The 23,397-nt window shown below is 42.8% G+C and overlaps 2 protein-coding genes across 5 annotated transcripts in view; one reads left to right on the top strand and one right to left on the bottom strand.

The window, feature by feature from the left end:
• Nucleotides 1-22,918, top strand: part of arhgap42a (Rho GTPase activating protein 42a) — a 39,366-nt gene extending 16,448 nt beyond the window's left edge. The window contains exons 5-25 of one of the 4 annotated variants that reach the window (XM_063203947.1): nt 2,053-2,154; nt 2,524-2,634; nt 5,250-5,354; nt 6,022-6,151; nt 8,716-8,816; nt 9,394-9,503; nt 9,765-9,824; nt 10,595-10,673; nt 11,556-11,595; nt 12,007-12,069; nt 12,237-12,311; nt 12,582-12,666; nt 13,056-13,114; nt 13,319-13,424; nt 13,963-14,122; nt 14,860-15,016; nt 16,797-17,330; nt 19,018-19,171; nt 19,495-19,557; nt 19,971-20,050; nt 20,571-22,918. In XM_063203947.1, the coding sequence (XP_063060017.1) occupies nt 2,053-2,154; nt 2,524-2,634; nt 5,250-5,354; nt 6,022-6,151; nt 8,716-8,816; nt 9,394-9,503; nt 9,765-9,824; nt 10,595-10,673; nt 11,556-11,595; nt 12,007-12,069; nt 12,237-12,311; nt 12,582-12,666; nt 13,056-13,114; nt 13,319-13,424; nt 13,963-14,122; nt 14,860-15,016; nt 16,797-17,330; nt 19,018-19,171; nt 19,495-19,557; nt 19,971-20,050; nt 20,571-20,659 (2,463 nt within the window). In that variant the 3' untranslated portion in view covers nt 20,660-22,918. Of the gene's footprint in view, nt 1-2,052; nt 2,155-2,523; nt 2,635-5,249; nt 5,355-6,021; nt 6,152-8,715; nt 8,817-9,393; nt 9,504-9,764; nt 9,825-10,594; nt 10,674-11,555; nt 11,596-12,006; nt 12,070-12,236; nt 12,312-12,581; nt 12,667-13,055; nt 13,115-13,318; nt 13,425-13,962; nt 14,123-14,859; nt 15,023-16,796; nt 17,331-19,017; nt 19,172-19,494; nt 19,558-19,970; nt 20,051-20,570 lie in introns of all 4 variants that reach the window. The other 3 variants (XM_063203945.1, XM_063203949.1, XM_063203948.1) reach the window with 3 other exon arrangements.
• The window catches only part of c1qc (complement component 1, q subcomponent, C chain), a 116,503-nt gene that overhangs the window by 41,928 nt on the left and 51,178 nt on the right, over nt 1-23,397 (bottom strand). The gene's annotated exons all lie outside the window — the stretch shown is intronic.

Raw genomic sequence — 23,397 nt, 5'->3', positions numbered from 1 at the left:
CCTCCACTGCCCTCCTCCACTCCCCCGGCCCCTGCCTTGTGTTGTGTGGTCAGGGGAGCAACCAGTGGGGGGGGTGGTAAACGGGTCTGTTGTCCTGGGCCCAGGGAGAAGAAGGGCCCCAAAATTGGCTTCTCATTACATTGTATTGGGGGGGGACTTTGTATTGTATTGGGGGGGCTGGACTTTGTCCTGGTCAGGAAGATGAGGGCATGAAATCGGCTTCCGATTACATTATTTGTATGATCAATGATACTCTACTCTACTCTATATGTATTGGGTGGGTGGGTGGGTGTTATGGGGTAGGGGGGGGACCTTTCAGATGACTTTGTCCTGGGCCCGGTCAACATTTTTCATCAGCCTTGTGTGTGCTGCTGAGCTGGGCTGTGCATATGCTGCTGTGCTTTTTCACCCTCCGCTGAGACGCCGCTCCATTCAGACCAGACGAGGCCCGCTGTGGCTAACGGGAAAAGGGCTCAACTTTCATGAGACCAGGCTGGCTCACACATGCATAGAGCGCACCCACAGCCCCCTTCAAATCCACCGACAACCCCCACTAACCAACAAACTCCCCCAAACCCCAACCTCAATCCCGATCTCCACCACCACCACCACCATCACCACCACCACCACTGGCACCACTTACCCCCATGTCTCACTGCCTCCATGTACACACACATGCACGCACGCACGCACGCACGCACGCATGCACACATACACACACACACACACGCACACGCACACACACATACACATACACACCCCTCCTCTTCCCTCAGTTTCATTCAAAACACACACACACACACACACACACACACACACACACACACACACACACACACACACACACACACACACACACACACACACACACACACACACACACGGACAGCACCCATCCCCCCTTAGCCTTATCTTTCATTGCCATATACAGTCCTTGTGATTTTTTTAAAAAAAAACTTTCAGTCCCACTAATTAGAACAAGTGAGTAATATGCCCTCGACTGTAGCTGTGTGTCTGGGCCCCTTTTTGTGTTTGTTAAGTGTGTCAAATGTGGTCGTGTTTTCTTTACGGTACGTGCTAAGTCATTAGTCCGCTCCGGAGGTTAAGTGGCCATGAAGGGACCATGGGAAGGGTCTCGCTGATGTCACAGAAACAAAACAAACATCTTGTATCTGGTTTCATTTCCAATCTTAGGGAGGAAATATTTCTCTGTCGGAGGTCCAGAGTTCACCCAAGCGCCAGTCGTTGCTAAAGGTGGTTGTAGTAGTAGCTACTAGCTAGTCGTGCGGATAAAGAAGGGTAAAGTCCATTTTAATCCGATTTCCCGTGTCGGGTAGTTTGTGACCTTGGTCCTATAATTCACACTGAGCGTTCTGTATTGTGAATGTTCACGTTCTGTAGCCTATAGTGTGTTTTCGATCACCTTGGTCTGTCTGTCTGTTTGTCGGTCTGTTTGTTCGTTTGTCAGCAGGATAACTCAAAAACTTATGAACGGATTTGGTTGAAACTTTGTGGAGTTGTTGGAAATGACCAAAGGAACAAGTTATTCAATTTTGGTTGTGACCAGGATCACAATCACCAGAATCACCTCAGGATTTAAAAGAAAGATTCTTCACCATTGCTAACACACTAATCTAGACGCCCCTAGTGACATTCCAGTTTGACATTCCAGTTTCTAACTCCACAAAAGAAGGCAGAAAGATAAAAATAGGGTGTAACATAGTCAAATGTTCTACCAAACAGCTTCCTTGGTGGAGGTCTGCACTCTCTGAGTGCATTTCTAGTTTGGTACTATTTTTCCTCAAAGTGTTGTCAGATTTATGTTTGCTATACAGAGCTTTCTCCTCATTGTATCTTCACATCAAGGTTGGGATAAACAAATAGAAAAACATCCCGTCTCTGAAAAATGTTAACGAGGGATTTTTACAGTGTTTGTTTACAAATCTTACATAAGGATTAATGTTTGTGTATAAGGGTTATCTCTATAATTACCGCAAAGGAAATGCCAGCGCTTGTCAACATTTTTTTTTTCTCCTCTCCTTCTCCCTACAGGAAGGAAAGAAAAAGTTTGACAAAGAAACAGAGAAATACTACACAGTGTTGGAGAAGCACTTGAATCTCTCATCAAAGAAGAAAGAGGCCTTTTTACAAGAGGTAATGACAACCGTGTGTTTATTGCAAGTTTTGGTTACACTTTAGAATAGGGTTCACATGTCCGCTAGTAAGGCACGTCTAATTACTATAAGGCGTGTATTACTTATTAGACATGCAAGGGTCTACTAAGTCCTTATTGTGATTATATCAAAAGCCTTATCGACAATATCGAACAATAAATACACACCCAACAAACGATTAATTTTGCTGAACACCCGACTTGTAAGTCATCATACAGACAGTTCGGCGTGTATGAGTAGCTAATATGTGAGCCCTCAAATGAGGTGTTACTTTATTTTGAAGCTTTCAGAGTTTCTGACAGCTAAACAGTGTGGTGACTTGTGCCCTAATGCTCCTTTGCTTTTAAAGGCAGACGCTACGATCGGCAGAGAGAGACAAGTCTTCTTTGACGCTTCTCTGGAGTACGTCTTCAAAATCCAAGAAGTACAGGAGAGAAAGAAATTTGAATTTGTTGAACCAGTAAGTTGATCTGCTGTAACATCTGTAACAAACTGATGATATGGTATGCTACTGTCTTCAAAAAATGATGGTGACTACTGACTGATATCAAGACAAAACATCAAAGCACTTGCTGCAAGAGTTACGAATAACATCATTAACAGAACTTACCAACTTCTGTGCAATAAATCCCACAAACATCCACAAATGTTGAAGCAAGCATTGACGTCATCCCATAATCCTGCTTCTATTTAAAACAGATTACAAAGTCATTTATTTTTTTAAGTGAGTCATTTATTGAAGAATGTTGGCTCATGTTTGTTTTATCGAAAAAAGTTGACTTGTGTTTGCCAGAAATGTAACTATAGGGGCTAGATCTCTACCTTTGAATGGTGATTTAATCTTTTACAGATTTAGAAGCTGATGCAACCAATACATTTGAAATTATAATGACTTTAATAGCAGGCCGAATTGAACACATATTAGAGAGTAATACACAGACTGAACATTCTAAAATTAGGGAGTATTTCCCAAACCCTATCCCAGCAAGGGTTCTTGGCGGTTGCAGGATGTGAACAGTAATGTGAACCGTTTCGAATCCAGAACGAAAACAAAACCAGAACAGAACGGGGCTGCCATTTTGATTTATCTTATGAGTCACCCGAGACAAATAGGACTTAAGTCCACACAACAGCATGAGAACATGTAGATAAGGCCATTACTCATCAGAGATCCCCTCCACTCTCTCTGAATGTCCTCTAAACACACTCAAAAGCACTTCACATTCATTGCCGAGAATTCATCATCAAACCACCAACAGTGTGCTTGTGCAGCTGACGGCTTGGACAGCAGATCTGTCCACACATATGGTGCATTTCCCGAGGGTGGTAGGTGGGATATTTCTGACCTCCTACATGCTGAAATGCATTGGAACGCCTGTTGAAGCGGAATGTTCAAGTCGCGAGCTGGGGCCAAATCGAAGTACCCCGACTTCCTCCCATTGACAATCGTGATGTCATCACAGCAATGGCAGCGCACAGTGTTAGGAATAGTTTATCTTGCACATTACTCAGCAATCATCATTCTATAGACAAATAGAGTTGATTCAGACAGGTTAACGGTTGCAAAACCGCCCTTGAACCATTCTAAGGTGTAGTAATATTGGCATTGCCTCTTTCAAAGATGAAATGCGGCTAAATGAAAAAACGCATGGTGATGTTCACACCTCATTGTTTACATTGCTGACATCTTTGAGCAGTGGATATACTTTAAAAAAAAAATATATATATATATATTTTTTTTTAAGGGCTTGGGGAGGGCATGAAAGCCCAAATGTGGGGGGCTTAGCGCATTGCGCCACAGTGCTCCCCTGGATATACATTTTTGTCCCTCCATGTTTGTAGTTTGTTTGACTTACTGGTTGGAACGCTTTCAAGTGGGAGGTAGCTGACTCCTGGTTGCATATTGGGAAGCTCCTACCGCTGGGGAATGCACCATTAGTATGGGGCCTTCTGGAGTGATGAGGAGACAGGAAGGCTTCTGCCAGTGACATCAAGAGCGTTTTAGGAAGACTTGATTGTAAATAAACCCCCTTGTTGAGACAGATCCATCGCGGTTAGGTTACGACTACTAGCCGTCTTTACGATAGGTGTCTGTCTGGACGTCACACACGGCTGGTTTTATGGGCCTCTTTCCAGAAAGACAGGATGCCATCGTGCCGTCACTGAGAGGCGTCACTCTGCTGCGGTGCTGGGAGACCCACACAGGCCACATGCAGAGAGCACACACTGACGTGCACATACAGACAAACACACACACACAGACATACACAAAACCTCACACAGTCAGCCCACACACACACACAAGCACACACGCACGCACACACACAGTCTCTATCGCTCTCTCTTTCTCATTCTCTCTCACTTGCTCTCTCTCACACATCCACACACACGCACACATATACACATGTCTCCTGCATATACACACACACACAAAGACACACACGCATCTTCTCACACAGCCACACACACACACACATCCTCTCTCACACACAGTCACACACGCACTTACTTCAGCAGCAACTGTAGTGTTCCCAGGAAGCTATCCAAAAGGAAATGGCTGAGGGGCATCCAGACTCTACTGAGAGAGAGAGAGAGAGAGAGAGAGAGAGAGAGAGAGAGAGAGAGAGAGAGAGACAGAGAGACAAAGAGAGACAGAGAGAGAGAACGATGGAGAAATAGAGAACACTCACTTGACCTCCACACTATAATTTAATTGCTCTTCATTTCCCAAAGGGGATACATCACTCATTACTTCACAAGGAGATGTTGAAACGGAACAATTTCACAGCATTCCAGCCATTAGGGTTCTATAGGAAAACTTTAATCTGGTCCGCCAGCTTTTAATCCCGTAGCCAATTTGCTGGCCTTGGTCATGACAGTTTGATTATTACCATCACATATTTATTCAACGCTCTTCCCATTTACAGTAAGTGACTTCATTGTTTTCCTGTGCACAGTAGCCCATGGGTATGATTTGTTTTGATGGGACTTAAGGTCAAAGTATCTTAAGTATTTAATTAATGATCCTGAATGGTCAATAAATTCTTAACCTTAATTGTTTTCTTTTCTTCACAGCTCCTGGCGTTCCTTCAAGGACTCTTCACATTCTACCATGAGGGCTACGAGCTGGCCCACGAGTTTGACCCATACAAGCAGCAGTTGCAATTCAATCTTCAGAATGTATGTGGGCAGAAGCTTTGGACAGCCCCTCTCTCTGGGTGTCTTATTTACCGTTTAGGAAAATTACTTCAGATGGTTTTGATGATTTTTATTATTATTATTAATATTATTATTTTTATTTTATTATTATTAATATTATTATTTTTATTTGGATATGTGCTGCTGATGGAGTGTTTTATACATTTGCTTAAATAATTCATTATTGTGTGGGACAACATGTGTTGTTGATGTAGTTGTCTGCTCGCTCGCTTGCTGTGCTTCATCAAGTCTTCTATAAAAGGATGTTTGTTTTGATACAAAAGCAATGAAAGAAACTGTCCTCCTGTTACAGTACTGTATAGTACTTTGGGGTGTTTAAGCTTTTTTTGGTGGCCTCTGCTCAGTAAAAAATACAGTGTTAATTCAACACTTTGAGAGTCGATTTCACTTCTTCTAGAGCAGTGGTTCTCAACCTTTTTTTGATCATATGCCTGCTTTACCTCCAAGTAAGCCTGCCAACACCCCCTTGACCTCCTCATCAGCCTGTCAAGCCGTGCCTGAGTTTGACATCCCTGCTCTAAGTGTTAAATTAACTCTGCATTTTTTTAATACTGTGCACAAGTAAAGCTCCTCAGATCAGCCTGCTGCTATCAGTTGATCACCCCCTGCTGTGTTTGTGTCTTTGAAGACGAGGAATAACTTTGAGAGCACGAGGCAGGAAGTGGAGAAGCTGATGCAGAGGATTCGCTCGGCCGAGCAGGACTTCAAAGCGCCCGGCCAGTGGACAATGGAGGGCTTCTTATACGTCCAGGAAAAAAGTCAGTGTCCTGTCCTTGCCAAACCTCCGACACTTACGTGTCACGTGTCATATAATGATGTATACCACAGAGTTACTGATAATATTATTATTATAATGGTTATACATACCTGTAGTATAATGTTTTGCAATAATGCACCACAGAGTAACTGATAATAATACTGTTATAATGATTATACATAGCATAATGATACTGAACAGATGTGCTGAATAACCACATACATATTATTATACTGTAGAATCTGGTTGGGTCTTGTGGTTCACTCACAACATCATTGCACCACAGAGTTAAACGATGACAATAGGGCATTGATTACACATAATATAACTATGTATGATAGACATACAGTACTGCATACCTTATACTGTACATGCACATGTGATTATGTATAATGTGGATGGGTCTTGGGGTTAACACAGCACCTCATTTGTACCACAGAGTAACTGATTGTAACAATGGAATTATGATTGGAAGCAGTATAATTATATACTACATACATTCCTTATACATATAGTACTGTACATTGCATGGTAGCAATTTCTACAAAGGAAACAGGAAGTGAAGGCTGAAATGATGCTGATGGGTTCAGGAGTGAGACCCAGGGGGCAAATGCGTAGGGTGCAGAATCCAGGACAGGAAAATGAAGGACGGGGTAGAAGGAAAACCGTGGGCAGATGCACCAAGCCAGAGACAGCACTGTGCAGCTATGCAGAATTGCCAAAATTTACGGATGTGTGCAATGAACAATTACAGTGTCTTAAAGGTTATCATAAAGGTTACGAAATAAATAAAACGGGACTTTCCACCATTTGAATTTCATAAGTAGAAAGTACCATAATAAACACGCAAAAGGTCACTGATAAAAAGATGAAGAAGGGAAGCAATGTACTGTAGTAGAGATGGGGAGGATACGAATCTGACGGTGCATGAATACCAGAGAGGGGAAAGGTCCCTTTCGGATCACTTTGGATATCAGAGGGTTCATGCGCCAAACCATGAGTGCAACAGCCTTACCGGGCTGTCAAGATATTGGTTTTGCATTTTGTTGAGTCAAGAAGTTGAGACAAGTTCATTAGAAAAGGCAGTCCCCTCATCAACACCTTCCCGTCTCCACTGGTCTCATTTTGAAGAGGCATTCAGAATGCAGTTCCATTTTGTATTTGGTAGCATAGGTTTCGTAGACATCTTTTTTACCCATGAAGCCATGCTCTAAATGAGCAGCATTTTTGAGTAGAGATGCACCGGATCCTGATTTTTAGGATCCTGCCAGATACCGGATCCACTGCTTAAGATCCTGCCGGATCCGGAACCGGATACCGGATCCTACGAAAGGGTTGAAACACATTGCCAACTCGCACACATGGGCCCTTTTTATTACGTTGGCGCAAACTATTTTTAAGACTCATTGTCTTACTGCCACACTGCCTTCAACGGCCGCTTCCAAAGGGCTTTCACTCCATGTAGTGATTGGGGTTGTGAAAGACTGACTGAAAGGCCTAGGCTACGTAAAAAGTAGAGATGCCCCAGATCTTGATTTTTAGGTAACTGCCGGATACCGGATCCACTGCTTAATATCCTGCCGGACCCGGATAGTCTGAAAAACCCTATTATCCTGCCGGATCCGGAACCGGATCTTGGATCCTGTACATCTCTATTTTTGAGACCAGTTTAGTCTGGGCTTGGGCCTAGGTACTGTACCACAGCCTGCTGCTTCTTCTGCATTGGCATGTAACAGTGAGAAAGCGCACACATCCAAAACTAACCTTACCAGGTGCCAAGGTAGCACGCTAGATGTCGGAGGAGGTCTGCACACTGCAAAGGAAAAATCAACATTTTGACCACAAGGTCTTTGTTAGGCCAAAGCAAAACTCTGTGGTGGAAACATTGCCTTTCCTCTTGTTTATTGAATAAACGCTCTGAGGACATGGAGTTAGTGCAGTGTTTCCCAACCAGGGGTACGTGTACCACTAGGGGTACGCGAGCACACTGCAAGGGGTAATTGGAAAAATGTTATTTTTACATCAAATGAATGGGGCAGTCACATAAGGACGGAGAAAGTGATATAGAACATGAATTAGGGGGTACTCATGGCACAACTAAGAGGTTTAGGGGGTACGTGAGACAAAAAAGGTTGGGAAACACTGCGCTAGTGGACCTCCTGCATTAGCATGTCCAACAGTATTATTCTTCTCTCTCCGTTCACACAGACAGAGACACAACTTTCTTTTTGTGGTTGTTTTGATACCACGGCCCCTGGGCTATGCATGGCGTCTACACTACTGTGAAATGACACACATAGGAAATACGATAAATACGTACTCCTGTAATTTTAAGGTGTTACCAAATGTCTTCTATAGCTTTTGTGCCTTCATTGATAAGACAGTGAAGATTATGACATCAAGACAAGAGAGTGGCAGAGATATGGTTACGGTAGGAAAAGAGCCAAGCCAGACTCGAACCAGGCTCCTCGTGATGAAATAGGCCAATCCATGGTATGGGGGCGTTAGCACAATGTTCCACTGGTCCCCTTACCACCAAACTTCTTTTTTGTGTTTTGATTGCAGGGCCTCTGGGCTGCACGTGGAGTCGACACTACTGTACGTACGAGAAGGAGAGCAAGATGTTCACCATGAGCAACACAGAGATCAAGTCAGGGAGCAAACAGGTACACAATTCCCCTAAAGATCATGGACATGTATCTACATGCACTGCACTGCAGACTGTACATTAACATGATATAGGTTGCTAGAGATGTTTGGAACTTGCGTAGCATGGCAGTGATTTGTAGGTCAATCAAACCGAATGTGTAGTGGTAGTAGGCCTAGTGCTTTGTTTATATCGTACACTAGAGTAGAGTAGAATAGATTTACTGTTCAAGTTCTTTTGTTTCAGACATGTAAAAGTTTGCAATCTTTTACCTGACATGTTTCGACTGTCAAAACATGTCAGGTAAAAGATAAAGTTTTACATGTCTGAAACAAAAAAATCTGAACAGTTAATAACAACCTCAATACATAATGAACGTCCTACATCTATTCTCTACTCTACTCTACTCTACTCTCGTATGTAGTCTGTAGTGTTTTACATTGTGTCTGTTAGTGAACCGTATTTAGAGACTGTATTTGGTACTCTTACTTCCCTTTTCAATAGGTCAACCTTACATTCTCAGAACCTGCACTTTCTCTGATAAGCAGAACCGCATATGAAATCAGATTTCGCTTTTTTGTTTTCATCTTCTACAGAATGGGCTGGTGATGAGCGCTCCCGAGATGTTCAAGCTCAAATCGTGCATACGAAGGAGAACCGACTCCATCGACAAGCGCTTCTGCTTTGACGTCGAAGTGGTGGAGAGGTGCGTTGCTTCCTGCGTTCTGTCGTGTGATATCTTTTTGGTTACTGTCCTCTCACATGAGATTATGTTACCCTGTGGGAAACAAAAATCGAGAAGCGAAGCACATTGTTTATTAGATGTTTTTTGTTGTGTCTGTGTCAGTGTGCTTCTCAGCTGCTAGCGTAAACATTGATGTCCTTGTGAAGTAATTGTTTGTCTTCTATCCATCCCTTTCCCTTTCTCTCTTGTTTTTTTTGTTTTGTTTCGGCATTACTCCGTTAGAGGACATAGCACATGTCAAGGATTTCTATACAGTCCCCTGAAGTGTTTCTATAAAGTGCGGTATGTCCGTAGCCTTATCATGATCGCCCATTTTGATTTGTTGTTGTTGTTGTTGTTGTTGTTGACGCTGTGCTGCTTGCATGTTGCTGTGTTGCTATGGTAATGTAATGATGCCACAGGCTGCCAAAGAAACAGCAACTCTCGACAGCTGCCTGAGTAAACTAGCTCTACTCAACTCTACCGACTAACCGCTCAACTTCATTGTTATTAATTCATTCATGGCAGTGATTTTTCCCATGATTGCCAGCTTAAAAAAAACCCAACAAACAAACAAACAAATAGGAGATCTATTAACGAGGTTGCCGTTGTGTTTGCAGAACTTTTTTTCCTCCCTTGCTTTTGTTTTTAATCCACATCTGTCATACTGCCATGGTGTGAACGTGTGACATAACGTCATGATCACTGCATCATTTTATGCTCTTATTTCCTTCAAATTCAAACCTAGAACAGTTCACAGTGATTGTTGAAGCGAGTCATTTTTAAGAAGCACCGTGCACTTATTTTTTGTTGCCATGTTTTGCTTCACACAATTGCTTTCCTTCATACCCCACCCCGATTCCCGATTACAAAAAATTAAATAAATGAATTCTGTTGATGATAACTTGAATGGATATGTCTTTGTATAGATGGATGATTATTTAACTGGAATTCAAGGTGTAACATAACAGAACCAAATTTTGAACTTAGAGATTGATTAAGTGTGGCATGAAGGGAAAAGGGAGATGACTTGTGTCTTCTGTGCATGTATGTCCTCGGTTTTTCTCTCTCAGGCACGGTGTGATCACACTTCAGGCCCTGTCCGAATCCAACCGGCGGCTGTGGATGGAGGCCATGGATGGCAAAGAGCCGGTACGAGACTTGCACTTCCTCCTCCTCACCATCATTATTTACTACCAGCTAGTGTCATGGCAGAGACAAAGCAGAACATCCGCACGGTGAGAGAGCAGAACAGGTTAGGTGAGCAAGAACAGCGATACTGGCAAGGTGCAAGGCACACAATGTTATTGGAAAGGTATGGCATGTCTGTTTGCTTTGCTTTGATGAACCCAGGGCAGTGAAAGTGATGTCTTAGTTCCTGATGTCAAAGACAATGCTTCTACTATTGAGCTTGTCCGTTTCTGTATCAATATTCTGTGCTGGGATTATGGTGCTAAAATGCTGAAGTGGTTAGGCATTGCCCTTGCTGTGGTTTATTGTGCTTAACACATTCTCGTCATTACACAAGCATGATGTATTTTAGTCGCACCCTTCTTCAACCGAAAGCTGTTAAAACGACGTAACTCCACAACGTGAAGCTGTAAAACTGCCTTCAATGGCTTTTACCCATATTTTCGCACACGGTCGTCTGGTATATTTCAGTTCTTGCCAAACCAAATACGGTTATAACTTTACTGGGTCTTTAAGAGAGTGAGGGTTCGTAGGAGATCCACAGCAGACGGCAGTGGTACGTTGGACTGTAGCCAGAGTTGAAAGAGGTGGTACAGACACCTGACAGACGATTTATGATATAAGTCTTATACACAAAAGAAAATACTAGGCATTCATCAGAAAGGTGACAATTGTAATGCATACTTTCTCAAGAGGATGAGAGCGTTTTTTTTTAGAACGGTGTCTACTTGAGTTTCATTCCTAACACGTGCATCTCCAGACCTTCGTCTGCACTGTGAAATGCCTCAGTCTCTGTAGTGTCAAGTGCTGTTCATGACTCACTGTCAAATGACTGTTTTGCAGATATACACCTTACCAGCGCTCCTGAGCAAGAAGGAAGAGAGTAAGTGTGTTGAATATAAGCCTTACTACAACACAACACTGTGTCATTGTGATGGTTGGTTTCTAAAACATATTTTTGGAAAAAAGGTTTGCACACTCCTTTGGATTTTTTCTTCTTTAAGTTATTCTTTATTCTTTTTATTTATTCATTCAATGGCAATGACATTTCATGACGTGAATCTGAGGAAGACCGAGAGGTTGAAACGTCATTGCCATTGAATGAATGAATAAAAAGAAGAAAAAATAACTTAAAGAAGAAAAAAATCCAAAGGAGTGTGCGAACCTTTTTTCAAAAAATACGTAATCTTTTTTTTCAGCACCAGGGATTGTGCACAAGTAACCCTCTACAAGTGGTTTCTAAAACATTTCATTAAAATAACATATGTCATGGTGAAATGTTGTGTCGTTGCAGCATTTTTAAACGAGACCGGCTTCAACTTTGTGAAGAAGTGTGTTCATCTTGTAGAGACGAGAGGTACTACAAATTCTAATTTATTTTCATCCATTTGTGAATGTACACAATAAAGTGCTCAGAGCAGAATGCAGATGTATTCAGATGCCTGTATCTTATATGTAGGCACATTTTTGATGTATTGACTGTGTGGAATTTGGCGAAACAATATTGTGTTTGTAAATTTGCAGGCATAGACATCATGGGCTTGTACAGAATAGGAGGTGTCAACTCCAAAGTACAGAGACTGATGGTCTCAGTATTTGGTAAGTTCCTTCTCTCTCTCTCTCTCTCTCTCTCTCTCTCTCTCTCTCTCTCTCTCTCTCTCTCTCTCTCTCTCTCTCTCTCTCTCTCTCTCTCTCTCCCCCATTCCAATGACGTTGCCTAGTGACTGTAATGCCATTCTTATAGTGACATTAGCTTTGCCAGTTTGCTGTCAGTGCAGAGGCTTTGTAATGGCGTAGTATGTAGTATGTCAGTATGAGTGCAGAGGTGTTGTACTGTGAAGTGATTCCATGCACAATATGTCATTTCAGCTCCCAAGGCCCCAGTGGATGTGGATCTGGATCCAGACACTTGGGACAACAAGACAATCACAAGTGGACTGAAGAATTACCTCAGGTTCGGCTCTCAAGTGGATTGTATTTTAGCTCTTGTGTATCTCAAGAGCACTGCACCACTCACACCACTTGTCACCTTTTTTCCAAAGCACTGCACATTAAATATGTGGAGGTAATGGTCTTGGGAGTATGGGTGTTTGTGGCTCAAATGGCGAAGGCGTCACATTGTTGGGCTGAGTGGGGACCCAGGTTCGATTCCTGCCCGAAGTAATTTTTTGACAGTAGGCCTACCTCATCTCTGTCATCGGAAAAAAATCCTTCCCATCTCTTTAGCAGGCCTGTCATAATAAAGGCAAATTGCCCAAAAATATTTTGGAAAAAGTTCACCATGAAGTTATATGTGAGTAATAAAAAGTTTTTTACTTTTTTCACTTGACTTTATTTCACCAGGTGTCTCTCTGAACCCCTGATGACCTACAGACTACACAAAGACTTCATCATGGCTGTCAGTGAGTATTCATCTTCAGCCTAATGACGTCAGCCACCGTTCTCCCCTTTATTCAGATTCATGACTCTCTGTTTGAAGTTCCTGCACTTCTAAAGTTCCTCCTTTAATTGTATCATGCTGAATTATAGGATGGGATGTTTAAAATAATAACCCATGGCTCTTAAGTCAGGTAATCTCATACCAATTCTGCATTTTAATTTCGCAGAGTCTGATGACCAGAACTACAGAGTGTGTGCCGTCCATGCCCTCGTCTATAAACTGCCAGAGAAGAACAAAGACATGCTGGATATCTTGATCAAGCACCTGCAGACGTACGTTATCTCACTCAGAGTTCAACCAGAGAGAGTAGAGAGAGAGAGGTTCCATTGGCCCATTGTTTCCGGGCTCTATTATTGGGGGGGAAATCCCCCTTTAGGCAGACCTAGGCAGACCTGAGGACTGTTCTATTCAATGCTAGGAGCATTATGACACGCCCCTTTAGGCAGACCGGAACCTGGTCATGTTAGGTGCCCATAGAAACCTATTATGTTGGCATATCTCTATACTTAAAGAATCTCTGGTTCAACCGGAGAGTGTTGACAGAGTAGAATATAAGACCTTTGGTTGCAGTATCTGAGCTCAGTTATTCTCAACATATTGTCACTTGGAATAAAAAGGCCTTCTTGTTCTCATATCATTTCTTAAGTGATATGTTTCATACCCTGAAGAAGGCTCACAATGTATGGGTTTTTCCTACCTATTTTATGTGCTAAAATATGACCAGCCATTTAACAAACATTTTCTATACAAAGAGAACCGTGAATTTCCTCACTTTTTTCAAATGAGATGTTTGATGTTTCTCGTCGTCAGGGTCTCCACTCACAGCCAGAAGAACCTGATGACCGTGTCCAACTTGGGTGTGATCTTCGGGCCGACGCTCATGCGCTCCCAGGAGGAGACGGTTGCCGCCATGATGAACATCAAGTTCCAGAACATCGTCGTTGAGATCCTCATCGAAAACTACGAGAAGGTTAGTGACTTCATTCTTTACGGCAAGACTATTAAAACTACATAAAAAGTGACTTCAATAAAGCCCATAGCAAGGCTGCTAAGACTATAAGAAGGCATGTGCCTATAACATTATTTATATAAGAAGGCGAGTGCCCATAACATTATTTTAACAAGGCACGGGCCCATAACAAGTTCCACAGTGTCTTCATTATGGAAAGCTATAAGAAGGCACAGGTCTATTAAACCGAAGGCAAGTCTGTGCCACATCTAATCATGGAAAACTACTAGAATGGAAGTGCCTATCACACATAATCAGAAAAACAAGAGTGGGCCGAGTACAAAGAAGGATGTCAGGGAAGCGGTATGAGACCATGTGCTGCACGTCATCATGTCTGTCTCTCTCTCTCTCTCTCTCTCTCTCTCTCTCTCTCTCTCTCTCTCTCTCTCTCTCTCTCTCTCTCTCTCTGTCTCTCTCTCCCCTCTATGTCTTTCTCTCCCATTGCGATGACATCGCCCAACGTCTGTCTGTCCCATGCTCTACATCTCTCTACCACTCTATCTCTAATCTCTCTCTCTCTCTCTCTGATCTCTTTCTGTGTGTTTCGCTCTGTTCTCCATACCCCCCCCTCTTTCGCTGTCTTTGTGTATATCTGTATGTGTATATCTCTCTCTCCCTCCCTCGCTCTGTCCCTGGCAGAGTCTCCTCTGAGCTCAGCCTGACGTCTGTGTGTCGTTGTGTGTTTATGTTTGAGCTAGATCTTCCAGCAGGCCCCGGACCCCAACGTGCCGCTGCCGCAGCCCCAGACCCGCTCTGGCTCCAGCTCTCGCCGCAGCCGGGCCATCTGCCTCTCGTCCGGGCCCCGCAAGTCCAGGGGCTACTACCCAACCACCCTCTGCCTGGCCGATGCAGACAGTCAGTGTAAAAACTATCTTTACATTACATTACATTACATTGCATTTGGCACTTTATAACCAATGTGACTTTCAAAAGAGGACATTATCTTAGCCAACAACATCACTAGCAGATACAATGTGCACAGGAAATATACAGAACAACAAGTGCAGATGCAAACACCTACTGTATCTTGCTCCTAAACTTAGTGTGTTATGGTTTTAGTCAGTGGAACAACTATCTTGCTCGTAAACTTCCTAAGTTATCGTTTTGGTCCATGTAACAGCTATCTGATCCTAAAGTACGTATGTTATTGTCTTAGTCAGTGTAAAAACGATCTGCTCCTAAATATAAGCTCCTAATATGTTCCTACAGCAAACGTAAGCCCAATGCGTCATGTCATCTTTTTAGCCAGTGTAAAGATGTGCTACTCCCAAAAGGTGCAAAAAGATCCTAATGTAAAAAAGTCCCATCTCCCAGATTTGAGAGTTTCAAGCTTCGGTTGTGTTTACACTTCTTAAGTCATTTAACACTTCACATTTTCATAGCTGAGGATTTACAAATAATAACCTTAAGAGTCACTTTTGAATAGATATGTTCATTTGATGAAACACAGTGCTTAAAGAGGAGTGAAGGTGTAGCAGACCCCGGATCTTTAAGAGTTAATGCGTCATCGTCATGGATCCAGTGGGTGTAAAAGTGGTCTACTCCTAAGCTTAATGCGTCATCGTTTTAAAAGCTACGGTCACTGAGTGCGCTTGAGTTAAAGACGTCAGCACTCAACGTACACAGTGATCACTTTACAGTAAATGTTTATTTAAATACGTTCTGAGATGAGATTAGATGCAATCAAATTTCGCCATATTATCATACGTGGATGTAGTGATGTGGGTATTAAAGCACAATATATTTTGGTTGCTGATATATTAATACTACTTACTCATATTTGTTTTGATTAAAAATTTTGGCATCATTTATTGTCCACTATCTCACCACCTCCTTCCGGTGTTGTCTCCGCTCTCTCTCCCTCCCTCCCTCTCTCACTCTCTTGCCCTTCTCCCTCTCTTTCCTCCTCTCTCTCACTCCCTCCCTCTCTATCTTTCTGTCTCTGTTTCTCTCTCTCTCTCTGTCCCTGTTTCCGCTCACACCCCTTCTCTCTCTCTCTCTCTCTCTCTCTCTCTCTCTCTCTCTCTCTCTCTCTCTCTCTCTCTCTCTCTCTCACTCTCACTGTCTTTCTCTCCCTGTTTCCGCTCACACACACATACACACACACACACACACACCTTCTCTCTCTCTCTCTCTCTCTCTCTCTCTCTCTCTCTCTCTCTCTCTCTCTCTCTCTCTCTCTCTCTCTCCCTCCTCTCTCTCTCTCTCTCTCTCTCTCTCTCTCTCTCTCTCACTGTCTTTCTCTCCCTGTTTCCTCTCACACACACACACACACACACACACACACACACACACACACACACACACACACACACACACACTCTCCCCTCTCTCTCTCTCTCTCTCTCTCTCTCTCTCTCTCTCTCTCTCTCTCTCTCTCTCTCTCTCTCTCCCTCTCTCTCTCTCTCTCTCTTGCCCTCCTTCTCTTTCCTCCTCTCTCTCACTCCCTCCCTCTCTTTCTTTCTGTCTCTGTCTCTCTCTCTATCTCTGTTTATCTCTCGCTCTATCTCTCTTTTTCTGCTCACACCCCTTATCTCGCTCTCTCTCTCTTTCTCTCTCACTCTCTCTCTCTCCCCCTCCCCTCTCCCCCTCCCTCTCTCTCTCATGGTTTCCGGACATCCATCACGGGCTGCAGGCGACACGTTCAGCAGCAGCCCCAGCAGCACCCCTCATGGCAGCCTGGAGTCCCTGTCCTCCCACTCCTCCGAGCAGAACAGCCACTCCAAGGCCGGCTCGCCCTCTCACTCCCACACCCACTCCCACTCCCACTCCAAGGGCTCCTCCTCCAAGCATCACTCTGGCGCCCTCTGCTGGAGCCATTCGTCATCGCAGGCCTCCTCTTCCTCGCACTCTAATGGACCCAAAAGCCCTCCAGCTGCATCCTCAGGATCTGCAGCTGGCACTGCCACCACCGCACGAGGGTGCACCAGCAGCCCAGACTCCAGCTCCAAGGAGGATGCTGGGGGGAAGACGGATGACGGGGAGGCGGAGGATGGGTTGAGCGTGTCGTCCCTGACCCCGGTGGTGGGGCGGAGGTCGCCGACGCCAGAGGTGCCGATGAGGGTGAAGGGGATCGCGGGAGGGGGAGGAGGAGGGGAGCAGCAGCAGAAGGCTGGCCATCGGAGCCTGTCGGCGTCGTCCTCTCTCACGTCCCTTCACATATCAGAGGGTAAGATGACTTTCTCACTGGGATTGGTGAACTCAAAGATCTTAGGTTTTATATCAACAATGTAGTAACGTACTAGTATGCAGGGCACAAACATGAACCATTCTGGTCTCAATAAAGGCCGAATATTTCCCCTTGCCACTTGCTAAATAGAATGCGGAAATAAAGTGTCACAGGAAATGTCCCATCTTTCAAATTAACTGTCTGGAAAGTGGCATAATCATTAACCCAGTAAGACACGACCCCTGTTATAAATTAGCTGTTACCAGAATGGCAATGACCAAACCGTAATGTATGACTAAAGGCCCTGTTTCATAGTGGTGTAGTGACTATTACAGCGTTATGGGGCTACAACACCCTCACTGCAAGAGGTCACAATCACATCACATCTAATCATACTGTAAAGAGTGTGGAATACTACTGGTACAGTAGTGAAGTAATTCTCGATCAGGAAGACACAATGAGACCTCAGTTCTCACTGGAGTTTCAGCACGTCATCCTCTCTGCACATCAGTGGTTCCCAAACTGGGGGTCTCGGAGGTACCGCAGGGGGGTGTTGCATAAAAACAGGAAATCCACAGGTTAACAGCTAACAGCTAACATAGTTCCATGCTTTGGTCAGTATCAGTATTCACTTGGACGGTTAAGCGATGCATTTGCTGTCCTGTGGATTTCTAGCAATATTAGCAGACAAAGTATTAATAGAAAATCCAGTGATGTTAATGGACAAAAAAATTGCCTAGGCTATTTTTTTTCCATTAATATTGCTAGATTTTCCATTATATTTACCGTGACTCAAACGGTAGGTCACTCGACTGCTACATGGCTTACCCGGGTCCAATTCCAGCTCGGGTCCTTTGCCGGCTCTTCCCCGTCTCTCTCTCCCCACTCACTTCCTGTCACCATCTTCACTGTCCTGTGTCAAATATATCCCAAAAATATATTAATAAAAAAAGATTGTGCCCAGCTCAGCCATTACATGACATGACATTACTTAACATTTAGCAGACGTTATTCAAAACAACATACAGCGGAGGACATAATCAACAGATACATTGTGTGGAGAGAATATACAGGCGTGACATTCCAAGAAGGGAAGAGGCTTCTTGAAGCCAAGGTGCACTTTCTGTGTTTGCACTGGGCTGACGGCATGATATGATTAATGTTCGCGAGAAGGAGTGTGCCAATACAAACAGAATCATACTTTTCAAACATTTTTAGAGAAGTGACGGCGCTATCCCACAGTTGGAAGCTACCTAGATGAAATATTTCAGGATGAGACTCTAGCGATATATCAGGATTTTGGGACTTTGTCTGGCGGCAGAAATTGGGTGTCCTCTGACAGACAGTAAATACAAGGTGGTAAGTGTATGCAAGTACAAGATGAACATAAAACAAGACTTTAAATGGCTGCCTTTTGTACCTGCTGAGTTTCTACGCACAGGGTTTCTGCGTCACATGAAAACGCTGCTATAACTTGAGAGAGTACACAGTAGTTTTTATGGCTGTTCTGCGTATTGTACATTATTGTGAATATATCTCTGATTTACTGTTAGAACCATTTACTACCACCATCTTTTGACTTTTTGACCATTGACCATTGACTTTATGCAGCAACAGACCGAATAAAAAGGTGGCTTGATGACAACTGATTATTTGGCCCTTGCCCTGCTCTCCTTCCCCCCTGCAGGTTGCAGGAGCCTCCATGGCTCCGTGGTGAGCCTGGCGTCCAAGAGGGAGAGCCTGAAGAGTGTTCCACTGCCCGACCTGCCCCCTAAACGGGTGGAGCACAAGCGGACAGACTCGGGCACCAACGGATACCAGAGACCGCTGTGTGGATCACGGTGAGTGCTTCTCATCACAGGCAATACCTGTGCAGTCCATGTACTGTACACAGCACAGTTCAGTGAATTTGGGATATTTCAAATGTCGATTTTGCAACAGAGGGCCAGATTCCCTGGTTGGAATAGCTATCCAGAAATGACCCCTGGATATCAGGGTAGACCACCAGCAGTTCCAATCAGGAAAAGTGTGAGCTTTTTTTGATGTTTCACTGAATGGGATGGAACCTTGTAATGGACAGGCTGCACGACAGTGTTGCCAGATGTATAATAACTTCAGTATTTGTACCATAACTGCCTTAACATGACTGTCAATACTCTTACAGAGTGGGCTCAAAAACCTCGCTTTTCGACAACCCTGCTGAAACCAAACCCACCTCGGTTGGAAGGTACTAGTTTTATAGTTATGTCTTTGTACATTTGGAAAAATATGAACATTTATATTTAGGAGCACTTTTATTCTGTTTAATTTTCTCTATTTCAATGAGAGGCTTATGTACACTTGGTTTTGTACATAACTTGTTTAGATAAGGATACTTTCTTTGGCATACCACCATGAAGCCTAAATTGTGTGCCTACATTTGGCATATAATGTACATGTAACCCCAAACTGTGTGTCTAAATTTGGCATACCACGTATTAGCCTAAAATAATTTTACATATGTACTGCAGTGTATAAGCCTAAATTGTGTGTTTAAATTTGACATATCATGTATACTGTCAGCCTAAATTGTATGCTTAAATTTGGCATACCATGTATGCTGTAAGCCTAACTCTTGTGTTTTTTATGTCACGTCTTCAGACATGCAAAGGCCCTGTACTCCTGCATGGCAGAGCACAGTCATGAGCTCAGCTTCCCCCAGGGGGCGATATTCTCCAATGGTAAGACATGGCACACTCATTCCTCTTCATTCATCTCTGTTCACTGTAACAGTGAAGGTCTGGCCATAGATGTTATTGGGTTATTACAATGCTTGTCACTTGATATGTGTTAATCTATGCGTAAGCCTATCCTTCATTACATGATTTTGATACTTATTTTACTATTATGCTGATAGCCCACGTAGAATGCTGAACCCCACTTTATTGTACTGTGTTATGGACCATACTCTCTTGCTACATTAATGTTATTGTGCACCTGATAACAGCATGTATTACCATAACATACATTGACAGTGTGAACTGATGTCCTGCCACGTTTCTGAAACACAGCTCTTGCACATTCATTTATTTATTTATTTGTTGGATCCCCATCACCATTCTTTCTGGGGTCCACTATTCAATAAAAGTCATCTCATCGAAGTTGTTTTGTTAAAAAAAAAGATTGACATTGATTATAGTTGTAAAAATGTTTAGTGGTGTAAAACATAAAGTAAAGTAAGTTGTGTCTGTCTTTCAACAGTGCACCCCTCAGTTGAACCTGGTTGGCTACAAGCAACATATGAAGGAAAGACTGGACTAATCCCAGACAATTATGTAGAGTTCTTGTAAGGAACAAACATTAACATGATGTTCCCATGGTATCCATGGTACGAGTCTTTTGTGTTAAATATAGTGAAATGTTTAACATTTGTGCATAGTTTTGTACATAGTACTGATGACGTATTTTTTCCCACACTCAGTGTTATTTTGCATTGCAGGTACATGTGAATGAAACTGAGTCACCAATATTACACAAATTGTCTAAAATATATTGACATTGTCTTTTAGAATACCTTTAATAAGCCTTACATAATGACGAATGACATTTTTTATTCCAGATGGTACATTGTCACAGGTTTACTGAAGACTTCACTATTTCCTTGAACACTTAACTTTCATACTACACTTCATTTGAGCCAGTAATACTATTCCATGGTGTCTCACCAGTTCTGCCTTATATACAAATTAATATACAATTGAGATTGTGTTATGTAATTCTTTTTTTAAACAAAGAGCAAAGTAGTCCTCCATTTCAATAACATTCTAAAGAGATTTTTTTATATAATTTAATGTTATTCAGGTTAGTCAGTATTATTAAACCAATCACACTGCTGATGGGGTAGCATCGTATTGTAGTGGCATTGCACAGTGTTATCATGAATAACATGGGTACACGTTAAACTCTGTAAAGGCTCTGACAGCTTAGGTACTGTAATGATTTGCTCACCTCCAGGCGTACGCAGAGGTGTCAATCCCTCTTTCTGGATTTTTCTGATTGTATTGTTTCCCCCTGTGCACTGAAAAGGACACACTGCAACTTTTTCTGGGCCATTGATAAATTTTTTGACAGACGTTTAAATGCGATGAGGCAAGATTTTCAAGTTAATTGATCGGCTTCATGCATTAGCCGATGCTTTCACTGAGTCATTAATAGGTGAGCGACGACTCTCCCAAACACGTTCACGGCCTGTGGGCTTAAAACTGCACTTGCAAAATTTGACGACTGACGAACCAAACTCTATAGCAAATCAAACTTGCCATAGGATAACTTGACTTCACGTACTGCAGTAGCCATAATTGTGTTTGTTTGGCCCAGTGGAACTCATGCTCGTTAAAAATGGCGAGACAGCCATCTTGGCAGACACCTCAAGAACTGTTTATCGCAATTTTAAATGACACATTACAAGGCGAATGAAGACTGTCCCCCGCAGTCTGTGGACAGTGTGAACAGTCTGTGGACTTGTAAGGGGAGCTCTATCTTACAAAGTTAATAACAAAAAAGCCACTAAAAGTTGCATAGTGTTTATCCAAGGTGATTATCTAGCTAGCTAATCTACTGATCTGATGACTTCTGTGCTCATCAGGATCAGCTGGTTCAGGAAATGGATGGATTAGATCAGGGGTGTCAAACTCAGGCCCGGGGACCAAATCTGGCCCGTGGAGTATTTTATTTGGCCCGTGAGATCATTCCATTTGGCCCGCGAGATCATTCCAAATCCATATTACAGTTGGCCCATATGCATTACTGTATTCATAGCGTAGCAAGACTTGAACATGAAATTTGGCATCTCACAGGAATAGTGGGACCAGAGGCCATTGAAACAACTCACACTCATAGTCATATGTAAGCACAATATGTGGCACATTTGAACCACCATATACATGGGTTTCCTATTTGTAAACAATCCTCTCTGCGTGCACAGCCAGGGGTCCCTCTTCAACCTCTGATTGTTGGAATTTGCTGTCACTCAATAAATGCACTCACGTGGTTGGCTGCTTAGCATCTTGCCCCTTCTCACATTGCAAATGTTTGTAAATGGGAAACCTATCTGTTGTATCATGGGAAAGAGTGTGTGTGAAATTTAACTATGAGTATTTAGCCCATGCACAAACAACTTTTAGTTAATTTTCTTGAATAAATATTGAGTTTGGCCCATAACTTTACTCCAGATTTTAATTTTGCCCCTCAGTCAAATGTGAGTTTGACAGCCCTGGATTAGATTCTTGATGGGGAGTTTCCTACCTGAGGTTGGGATTGGCACTTCTGGATGTACGCATGTCATTGTTGATTTGTAATGTAAATCTACGATGTGCTCACTGAAATCAAAGTAGCTGATGTACATGTAGTTTTTTCTACTGTATTTTTTTCTGACACTGGTCTATCATTGTATGCATTGTATTATTTAAAATGACTTACAATTGTAATAAATAACTTCAGTGCCTTAAAAGTCCAGAGGAAAGGCGGGACGTCATCATTTGTAGACAGAATAGCACACGGACTTCCGTTGTTATCGCCTGTATTGTGTACATTAACTCAAAATAAATGGATGTGCAATATAAACTTGTACAAATGTTAAAGATCTATATATTCTAACACTTTTTTTCTGTAAATGGTAAATGGACTGCATTATAGCTTTTTTGCTCTACACATGAATGCTTCAATGTATAGCTTGAACCTTCCTTATTCTTCTAACACAACACAAATCTACCTGATCAAGACAGTGTATGCCTAACCCCACAAAGACAAAGAGCAGCTGGGCTGTCAGGTACTGACTTATAAATGTCAAATGTTAAAGACCACCGTGAAAGCAGGCAAGGGTCATTCCGACTGGTTACATTACCATTTAAAAGCATTCTTTATCACCTTTGCTATGCACTTAACCACAGGCCTAGTCCCTCTCCAACATACACACTAAAACACTTAATTCAACACTATTGATTTTGGTGTTGAATCCAACTCTTTGAGTGTTGAATGAACTTTTAGAGAGTGTATTGTATAATTGTTTTAGACTAGAGCAAACAGTACA

Source organism: Engraulis encrasicolus, chromosome 7, assembly GCF_034702125.1.
Source record: "Engraulis encrasicolus isolate BLACKSEA-1 chromosome 7, IST_EnEncr_1.0, whole genome shotgun sequence".
Lineage (NCBI taxonomy): Eukaryota > Metazoa > Chordata > Actinopteri > Clupeiformes > Engraulidae > Engraulis > Engraulis encrasicolus.
This window is presented reverse-complemented; position numbering and strand designations above follow the sequence as displayed.